Source organism: Strongylocentrotus purpuratus, unplaced genomic scaffold (assembly GCF_000002235.5).
Source record: "Strongylocentrotus purpuratus isolate Spur 01 unplaced genomic scaffold, Spur_5.0 spur5_scaffold_19, whole genome shotgun sequence".
Taxonomy (NCBI): domain Eukaryota; kingdom Metazoa; phylum Echinodermata; class Echinoidea; order Camarodonta; family Strongylocentrotidae; genus Strongylocentrotus; species Strongylocentrotus purpuratus.
The window spans coordinates 6,751,577-6,762,809 of NW_022145604.1; the positions used below are offsets into that span (position 1 = coordinate 6,751,577).

At 37.6% G+C, this 11,233-nt stretch overlaps 1 protein-coding gene across 1 annotated transcript; it reads right to left on the bottom strand.

The window, feature by feature from the left end:
- Positions 1-8,205: 8,205 nt before the first annotated feature.
- On the bottom strand, positions 8,206-11,057 carry LOC115926199. Its single transcript, XM_030990833.1, has 2 exons — positions 9,153-11,057; positions 8,206-8,382 (listed from the first exon to the last, which is right to left on the bottom strand). The coding sequence occupies exons 1-2, from the start codon at positions 11,055-11,057 to the stop codon at positions 8,206-8,208; spliced, it is 2,082 nt and encodes a 693-aa protein (XP_030846693.1).
- Between the last annotated feature and the right edge of the window lie 176 nt (positions 11,058-11,233).

Here is an 11,233-nt window from a genome sequence, read left to right on the forward strand (position 1 = left end):
TGTAAAGACACACTTTGCAAAATGGAAGATATTTATACTCTTGACGCACTTTTCCTGCATTCGTTGCTGTGTGGGCGGCTATATGTATTAGTCTTAATTCACAGACTCTCTTATACCTTACCCTCACCGCCAAAACCAATTCTGTACCGACTACAAACCGACCGATTCCTCGACATTGGAGGTAACGTAATTTGTTTTCATTCTTCGGCCTGCTTTTGGTTTCATATTTGTCTTCTTGATGTAACTCGGGTATCAAGTTCGTATATTTAATTAAACTAAAAACCTAGCTACCAACGTTTACAATAGGGTATCAGTTAATAACAAGAATAATAATATTAACAAGACCTTCAATCGTATTAGAACGATATGCATTGGCGCCCGTGTTTTTACGTGACAGACAAAAGAGCCTCTTTTGGACTATCCAGGGCAATTTCTTATAGAAGTCTGTAGCATGTATGAAAGTGGGGATAGGTTGTTAAATTAAATAATGTTAGGTGGGAACATGTATACAACTGTGATATCCATTCTTCTGTTCAAGTGTTTGTGAAGTTTAGTTGAGGTCAAAACTTGTTGGCCTGTACATTTTTGGGGTAATGAATATTGTGTTTTCTTTTTATTCCAAACGAGATATAGTTCAAATAAATGTTTTAATTAGAATATGGTTTACTGTTAATTATGTTTCTTATGGTGTTAGAGCTAGAGAAATGCATATTGAGTTTACATGCAACTCAGTTTTTATCAGATATATCTGCCTTTTTCCTCCTCACACACACACACACACTCTCTCTCGCTCACTCTCTCTCTCTCTCTCTTTCTGTCGTTCACTCTTTCTCTGTCTCCTTTACACGATCGCTTCACATCTAGCTGTCTCTGTTTATCTTTGTCTCTTTATATCTTTTTATATCCTACTAATATTACTCTTTTTCTGTATCTGTTCATTCCTCTATTCCCCACACATCTCTCCCCTTCTCCCCCCCCCCCCCCTCTCTCTCCCTCTCTCTATCTCTCTCTCCTCTAAAACTCCTTCGAAAAAAGATGGCCTTCCATATAATAGTGTAGTATCTATATTTATTCCCTTGGCTGATTCAACTCACCAGGGGCGTACGCAGGATTTTTTCAAGGGGGGGTTTTAAAATATTTTGCTCCCGAAAATTTGAAAATCGCGCCGGCCGAAAAGTCGCTCAGTGGGGGGGGGGGGGGGGGGGGGGGGGGTAAGCGGACACTTTTTTTTTTTTTGGTCTCAAAATTTCAAAATTTGACATTTTTTTACGTATGGGGGGGGGGGGTTAAGGTCACCTTATTTAGGTTAGCCGTGGGTATAATTTTTTTATTTTTTTTATTTTTTATTTTTATAAAAAAAAAAAAAAAAACCAAAAAAACCAAAGGGGGGGGGGGGGGGGGGTTTTAGGTTTTTTTAGGGGGGTTTACATACAATAAAATACCAAAGGGGGGGTTTGAACCCCCAAAACACCCCCCCTGCGTACGCCCCTGCAACTCACAACGTGCGTATTAACAAAAACACAATCGCAACTACTTCAGAAAAATCAACCTATACTTTATATAATCTACCGATAAATCTTCGATCAATTTATTTAAAATTTAGTACACCATCACAATGATACAATAATCTAATATGAAAACGCTCCCAATGTATGGAACATTATTTTGAAGTACCAAGCCTGTGGCAAAAGATCGTCTCGTTAATAGTTTACACAAAGAACAATGAATTGCCTGTGCTACCATCCGTTTATATAAAAAAACATTATATACATATATCGTATATAATTCTTGATAGCCTACTATATGGGATTAAGTAAAAAAAAAAAATACAAAAATACAACAACAAAAAAGATACTCGTATAAACTTATTAAATGTTAAAGGCACCAGCGATGGTAAAGTCCTTTTAAGCTACGGTCTCATCCGACCCCATGGTACAATAATTGATCAAGATTTAGTTGATTTTTGATATGTTTTAATAGAATATCTCCACACCGGAATTACGGATAAAAGTCTGGATATGATTCTGAACTTGCCCAGATTGGATTTGGGTATATCGTCCAAGGGTGAGGTCTTAAATTTTGTTAGTGTAGGATATTGATCGCTGAGCGATTGTCTCCGGAGCTGTAGATCCCCTTCTCTTCTCCTATCATACATTTTGTGACCTCTGTTGAATCCTAACTTTCAGCTTGAAATACATTGATAAGTGTAAATTCAACGACTTTGGCGACTCTATTGGCAATGAATATACCATTGTGAGAAATGTAAATGAGAGAATATTATGACATAATGAATCCCGGAGCAATTAACGGCGGTGAGATTTTAGATCATTTTCCCCTTAGTCTTTCTTCTTTTTTTGCATAGAACATGGTTGCAGGGCCCTCAGGGAGAACAGTATTACATTGATAAGGTTAAGCCCTCGGTAAACGAGACATATTATTATGTTTATTATTATTATTATCATTATCATTATTGATAATGATAAACAAAATACAGTTTTAGTACTGCTACATACAGGTACAAAGTGACGTACTTATGAACCTACAGTAATTGTAATAAAATCAGACCAATAAAAGAAAACGATGAGTGAGAAATAGAAGGGAAAAAACAGGTTTATGATATTAAAAATTGCACGTGTTCTACATTAAGTAGGAAAATTTTTAAATTTGCAAGCACATATTCCATTCCTATTTTGAATGAATTTTACAAATGTATTCGTGATTATTAATAACTGAATATACATATGGGAAAATAACACAAACATATGGCCAAATAATGTATTTAAGTCACTGGTATAATAAAGATTTTCCATGGTTATAGTGAAAAATACACATTTTATGAAATGTTATGATTTTTTTTAACGGAGGAAATAGGAGAAATGTACTTAAGGTTAATCACAGTCACAAATTTGGGCTTGATAATCGTGACCTTCAACTTTCTGGATTATGCCTTTCTCCTCCCCCTCAAAAGGGAAATAAATAGAGCATGAATATTCTAGCAATATCTCACAATAACTCTTGTTATCTTAAGTTGACTGTATTTGTTCATAGACCCCATGCTGGAACTATACACAATCATCACAAAAGAAAGTAGGTCATCTAAATTCCACTGACGCAAATCGAATCCTTTGTACAATGATTGGTTACCTCTGCCTTTGGAATCAGGTCTACAAGTGGCAATCTATTCAATTTGAAAATTAAAAAAGCTTTCAAAAAATTCTCTCTCTCACCGCCCCAGGCAACTCATCGTTCAAAATTGCAATATTGAAAAACTCAAATTTGATACGGAGCAGTGATTAATAATGGAATAATATATATATATATATATGTTTAAATAATGGGAACTTGGATTTTGCAATACGGGACGATACAAGACACGCAAACATTTTCAAATTGTTACGATTACATCAATATGTTTCATTTAACCAACGGCATATGTTTTAATACCAGTTTGTACCATTTGGCACTAATGTCCTTTGGCAAGACATTAATCTACATTTGCCACACTCGACCCAGGTGAATCCAATGGGTACCTGGCAGATATTAATTCCTTGAAATGCTAGAGCGTCGTAATGGCAGACATGCTAAAAGCCAGGTGACGATTGCATAGCGCCAGGAGCGTCAATTATTAAGTCTGACAGACATAAGCGCTGTACAAGAACTCACTATCATTATTATCACAAGTTTCCTTTACAAAACATAATTGTTATATTCCACATAATCATATATCTTGGAATAATTGATTTAATATAATTTGTATTTTAAATTGTATAGGATGTGTTTTTTGATATTTGTAATGACTACACGCAAGGGCACTTCAAATTGGCTGAATGTAGTGCCGGAAAACTGTCCTATTTGACATGTTCCAAGAAACAAAATTACTTAAATGTACATTTTTCAAAATATAGAACTCAGGAGGGCTTTCCATGGGCTGTCCATGACTACGTCACAATTCACTCATCAGATTGGCAATTTGAAATTCGCATAGATTTAGTGATCTCATAATTGTCTCAGACATTCATAACTCTCCTTATTATCGGTAAGTGTTTTTTTTTATTAAACTTCGCCATTCTGTTTCTCTTATATTTTACTGCTTTCATACAAATCTATGAATTTATTACCAATGGTTGATTACGCTTTCACTTGCCACAGTAGAGACTAGTGATTGTGAACGCATCATAACAATATTATGCGTCCATAAATGGGTGTGGAAAAGTGGTGGACTTTGGTCTACAGTACTGTGATACAATGTCGGGTACAATGTGTAGTCTGCGTGGCACAGCTTTGGGTATTTCAAAAGAGTCGTAATAAACCGTTGTATATATATATATATATATGACATATAAATGCAGATAAGGGCGTTTTATAGTTGTCAATCTGGTTTCCTGCATTAAAATGATTCATGACTGAATACTTGGCTTTATTACTGCTCCAGCCTACTGTGCTACATTGCTCCGGACTCTATTTTTATCAATAGTTTAGGTATAGGTGCGGTGTAATTTTGTGCAGGGTTGAAATTTAAAAAGTTCAGATATTACTGGATATTTACCACGGCAGTGCGCTGTCACAGGAGCAGAGACAATGATACAACCTTATGCTCCTGCCACAATAATACGCTATTTTCATGATGTAATAACATTTAATGCATAAATCTTTTTTAATTGCCTCGTTACAAATTATTTCATTCACCTGTCATGAGTAACTGTATTTCAATAGTCAGAATACGAATCGTTTACATTACTTGTAATAAGGTAGGAAAATCCATAATGTTTGTTCATCCTAGCAATAATTAATATATGCAATATGTATGTATTTAATTATGAAAGACAAATTCATGTTAAAATATTAATTTGAAAATCTTAACTGTATAAGTAGTGAAAACAAATTATTTTGTGTTTATGCGGAAAACAGTATGCTATTTATAGTTCTTTATATGACCTTTTATGGAGTTTACTATAGATATGAAAGAGAGTTCTTGACCATTGTATCCTGTTCCTTTCAATTGGTAAGTGTAAGATACTACATAATTATTAGGAAAACCCAAACAGCTTGATCTACATTATGTTTTTTCGTCCACTTAACACCAAGGACAATTTAAAAATCTCTCGACAGCAGACACCTAGTATAATGTGTAAAGAATCACTTGGTTTGAGAAAGTCCACAGGCTGCATGAGCGGATGACAACTTGCCAACTAAATTACATGTTATAATCACCCCAAGTCCCTGCCCAGCCAACGACAGTTTTATGTATCACCTTCAAACGTGTGTGTTGATTCTCATCATGTGATCCATATTGTACCACGTGCAGGACTACATGTTTCACAATATAAACTCATTATACTACATTCATCATATTACACAGAGGAAATATTATTTTGAAACATCTGCCTATTTCATATTTAAGGTGATGCACTCGCAGCTGGCCTCGATATTCAAACTTTTAAAAAAAATGTAAACCACATCACATTGTATCGATTTCACTCCACAAACGAAATTGCAGAATGATTACAGAAATCTATGATGAGTATTGTGTTTGAAAATATTTCATTATATTGCCGCTAGGTAATACATTATATAAAACTAAACACCTACAACAATAGTGGTAATAGTAAAAAAAAAAAATATTAAAAAAAAAAATTAAAAACAAAAAAATGATAATGATAATAATAATAACAGTGACAGTGCTGCTGATGAAAATAATTATTATCCTTATAATAAGATTTGTTTTTAAACAATAGGATATACAAATAGAGGAATAGAGAAAGAGAAGAAGAATATCGGAAATTTGAGGGGACAGAAATAAAATAAAAAAACTTGTATTAAAAGAGCGCTTACAAAACTACAGATTTTTAAAGAATAAAAAAAGATTGACATTGTCAAATATCTATTGACCCGGACAAGGCCGCAGTTGTGCAGTAGCCTAATAGAAAATGGGATGCAGACATGCAGTTGCATATGAAGCTGGCCGCCATAGCCATATATTAATAGCGCTGATGATAATACGTTAGATATTATGATTGTAGGGTACACAGTAACACCAGAAGTATATACATCTACCTGCATATCCTTTCCAAGATGAAAATTGCTCGAGGGTTAGAATCATATATAAAGAAATGTGCATAAAAAAACATTGCATCTCAACAATATGTATTCGTACAAGTCCTTGTTCTTTGAAACATATGTCATATAATATTAGACTTGTCATTTATTTAATAATCGTGCAAATTTCGTGACGATATTAATATTTAATGATAGGTAGATAAAACACGCCACTTACCAGTAATAGTTCTGCTATTTTCTTCCCTATGTAATATAATACTGGACTTGTCATTTATTTAATAATCGTGCTAATTTCGTGACGATATCAATATTTAATGATATGTAGATAAAATACGCCACTTACCAGTAATAGTTCTGCTATTTTCTTCCCTTAAAAGGTATTTGTAGAAAGCAGTGTGGTACTATCTCGGTAGTACTACTCCCTGAGATAGCTGTACACAAAGTCATATAAAACTGTAGTGCGTATAATATGTAAAGACACACTTTGCAAAATGGAGGATATTTATACTCTTGACGCACTTTTCCTGCATTCGTTGGTGTGTGGGCGGCTATATGTATTAGTCTTAATTCACAGACTCTCTTATACCTTACCCTCACCGCCAAAACCAATTCTGTACCGACTACAAACCGACCGATTCCTCGACATTGGAGGTAACGTAATTTGTTTTCATTCTTCGGCCTGCTTTTGGTTTCATATTTGTCTTCTTGATGTAACTCGGGTATCAAGTTCGTATATTTAATTAAACTAAAAACCTAGCTACCAACGTTTACAATAGGGTATCAGTTAATAACAAGAATAATAATATTAACAAGAACTTCAATCGTATTAGAACGATATGCATTGGCGCCCGTGTTTTTACGTGACAGACAAAAGAGCCTCTTTTGGACTATCCAGGGCAATTTCTTATAGAAGTCTGTAGCATGTATGAAAGTGGGGATAGGTTGTTAAATTAAATAATGTTAGGTGGGAACATGTATACAACTGTGATATCCATTCTTCTGTTCAAGTGTTTGTGAAGTTTAGTTGAGGTCAAAACTTGTTGGCCTGTACATTTTTGGGGTAATGAATATTGTGTTTTCTTTTTATTCCAAACGAGATATAGTTCAAATAAATGTTTTAATTAGAATATGGTTTACTGTTAATTATGTTTCTTATGGTGTTAGAGCTAGAGAAATGCATATTGAGTTTACCATGCAACTCACTTTTTATCAAATATATCTGCCTTTTTCCTCCTCTCTCACACACACACAAACACACACACTCTCTCTCGCTCACTCTCTCTCTCTCTCTCTCTCTCTTTCTGTCTTTCACTCTTTCTCTGTCTCCGTTACACGATCGCTTCACCTCTAGCTGTCTCTGTTTATCTTTGTCTCTTACTATCTTTTTATATCCTACCAATATTACTCTTTTTCTGTATCTGTTCATTCCTCTATTCCCCACACATCTCTCCCCTTCTCTCCCTCCCCCTCTCCCTCTCTCTATCTCTCTCTCCTCTAAAACTCCTTCGAAAAAAGATGGCCTTCCATATAATAGTGTAGTATCTATATTTATTCCCTTGGCTGATTCAACTCACAACGTGCGTATTAACAAAAACACAATCGCAACTACTTCGGAAAAAATCAACCTATACTTTATATAATCTAGCGATAAATCTTCGATCAATTTATTTAAAATTTAGTACACCATCACAATGATACAATTATAATAATAATAATAATAATAATGAACATTTGTATAGCGCCTTTTCTACAAGTAGATACAAAGCGCTTAATTAACATATACAATGAACAATTAACAAAATAGAAAGATGCTTAACAACAGACATGTATGTAACAATATAGGAATGAACAAAATAAAGGGTAAGACAGGTAATAGAAGAGCAAGAACAAGTGCTGGTAAGCGGGCATTAGTTAAACAAGTGTGTTTTGAGGTGTTTTTTGAAAGTCATTAGAGAATCAGCAGTTTGTACAAAATTGGGGAGATTGTTCCATGATTTTGGAGCAGTGGCTATGAATGCCCGCTTACCAGCATTGGTTCGACACCTTGGGGTATCTAAAACTGTACGAGTGTTGGATCTTAGGTTGTAACTGGAGTGCCTAACATGAACGAGATCAGTAAGATATGAGGGAGAGAGATAGTGTAACGACTTAAAGACAAGGGTGGAGGTCTTGAAGAGCACTCGCTGTTGAATAGGAAGCCAATGCAGAGAGTTCAACAAGGGCGTGGTGTGTGTGCTCTTTGGTTGTTTGAAGATGAGGCGTGCAGACTGGTTCTGGAGAAGCTGAAGACGGTGAATGTTCTTCGCTGTTGTGCCACTCAACAAACTGTTACAGTAATCAAGACGAGATAAAACTAAGGCACGGACTGCAGCATGAGTGGTACTTTCGTCAAGATATTTTCTAATCCTGCATAAGTTCCGGATATGATATTTGACAGTCCTGACTACATTTGAGACGTGAACATCTGGCAGCATGAGGTTGTCAAAGACGACGCCAAGAATACGCAGCTTCTTTGACGGTTTAATCACAGTCCCATCATGAAGAGTTAGAGTGAAGTTCTGGAGCAATCGTTGATGGACTTTCGAAGCAAAGACTACTAACTCAGTTTTGTCTTGATTAAGTTTCAATTTGTTGGATGTCATCCACCTGTAGACATCTCTCATTGCATCCCGTAGTCTGCATGCAGCATGATCAACAGAGTCCTGGCTAGAAGGGTCGCATTGTATATACACCTGTATATCGTCGGCGTATACATGATAGCCTATGCCATGACTGTAAAGGATATCAGATACAGGTTTCGAGTAGAGCGTAAAGAGCAGCGGGCCCATCACCGATCCTTGCGGGACACCGAACTCCAACCTGGTGTCTAGTGATTTCACTCCTCTGATTCGCACATGTGATAGTCGGTTGCTCAGGTATTATCTAAACCAGTGCAGTGCTGTGCCAGAGACACCATATTCATCCCGAAGCCTTGTCAGCAAGATCGTGTGGTCAAGGGTGTCACATGCAGATGACATATCTAGCGACAGTAGAATGACGCATTTCCGAGCACATGTATGTTTCCGAGCACATAGGATATCATTCTGAAGACTCACCAATGCAGTCTCAGTACTGTGATTTTTCCTATATGCAGACTGTTTAGGATCACCAAGGCTGTTGTCTTCCAAGTAGTTGGATAACTGTGATGAGACGACTCTTTCCATAAGCTTGGCTACAAACCTTATGTTCGAAATGGGCCTGTAGTTTTTCATTCTTTCTTTGTCAAGTCCTGGCTTCTTCAAGACTGGTGTCACAGATGCAACACCTAGAGATGATGGAAAATCGCCTGATGCCAACGATGCGTTGATGATATGCGTCAGCTTTGGCAGCAAAACAGGAAGGTGACGCTTCAGGAGCCACGTTGGAAGAGGATCCAAAGGACATGTCTTGTTGGGTGAGCGTTTGCTCAGCCTCTGAACCTCCTCTGATGTGACCAACTGGAACTCCACGAATGAAGGGGCTGAGATTGCCATACCATTTGGATTGTCCAATTCGTCAACGTTTAAGTCATCTATACATCTCCGCAAGTCTCTGATCTTCTCACTGAAGAATGTGCAGAATGTAGAGGCAAGCTCAACTGATGAATCAGCATCTGGGAGAAATCGTTTACTCTTATTCAGAAGATGCTTCAGTTCTCTATACATGTCCTTTGGAGTACTTTCAGAAAACAGGTCATTGTAGTAGAACCGTTTAGCCCTTGACAGAGCTTCAGCTGCAGCAGCTTTAGCTTCACAGTAGGCCGATCGATCGCTATCGGGATTGACTTTAAGGGATTTACGCCATTTCCGCTCCTGTCTTCTGCGTTCACGTCTTGCAGCATCAACTTCTTCGTTGTACCACTTTGGCCTGTGACGAACTTGCGTGGTGCGGAGACATACAGGCGCATGGATATCCAGGACACGCTCCATGTCTCTGTCAAGATTGAGCACGCAACTGTTTACATCCTCCGCCAAGGGTTGATTGTCAAGGAAACTGGCAAGATCATCGGCAAACAACGTGTGATCAATGTTGCTGAATTTGCGATATTCCTGTGGCCGTTCATCTGTAGATGGTCTTTCACCACGGATCATGCAGCTCACGGCTACATGGTCGGACATGAGGCTCGGATCTGTACGTATGGAACAGAGAAGATTCTCATCTTCCCTCGCAATCACTACATCCAATGTATGGCCGTGTCGATGAGTTGGCTTTGATATGTACTGCTTGAGTCCTGCGGATTTCAGCGTATCTACAACGCGTGCGACATCAGGTCTCTCGGGACAGTCATAATGGACATTCAAATCACCTAAAAGCAGTAGCTTCCCAGGAGTCTGATTCATGTCATCGATGAAGCTGTCAAATTCTTCGAGGAACGTAGATGTTTTCAGACCATTCGTGCTGGATGGTGGTGGACGGTACACAGCAACATAGTTCACCGAACGAGCTTTGTCTGTAATAATGCAGTGCTCAAATGTTGTAAAATGAGGATCAATAGTCACTTGATGTAGTTTCACATCAGACCTGACCAGAGCACCAACACCTCCGCCACGACCGCCAGTGCGTGGAACATTGGTGAAAGTATAACCAGGTGGTGTTACCTCAGCAATTACAGCGTCATCATTTTCAGTCAGCCATGTCTCTGTGACAAACATTACATCAACTTCGTTGGTGATGACATAGTCTTGAAGAAGAAGAGATTTATGTCTCAGTGAGCGAGCATTCCAGTGACAAACATGCTGTAATGTTTCATTTCCGACATTTGCATCAATAACAACATTGGAAGAGTCAATTCCCGTTGACCTCACTAGTTGTTTCCTTCTTGTTCTGTTACCAGCTCGGCAACCTCGATACCTCAGAATGCCATTTTCCTTCAGTAGGGATAGTACATCTGCTGATGGTGTGACCTTAGCACATCTTGAATGTCTCAATGCAATCAGGCTGGACCTTGAATACCGGAGACCATGAATGGGCTTTGTCTCCATTGTTGAAGGGCTTTGATGCACGGTCCAGTGTCTATTCAGACATAAGACTCTAAAATGGTCAAAGTCTTTGTCAATGTTGCTATTCAAAATGCAGTCCTTTGAACCTCCGCATAATAGGTGCTCTGTACTATAGCTTAACACTGCTAGCAGTACAAGTGAAAGTGCAGCAAAATCAG

Bases quoted from the DNA above. Each gene is read 5' to 3' on its own strand.
- LOC115926199 (XM_030990833.1), bottom strand. From the start codon at position 11,057: ATGGAGACAAAGCCCATTCATGGTCTCCGGTATTCAAGGTCCAGCCTG. The intron at 8,383-9,152 runs GTGAGTCTTCAG...TTACTGTAACAG, and splicing joins ACAGTACTGAGACTGCATTG to TTTGTTGAGTGGCACAACAG.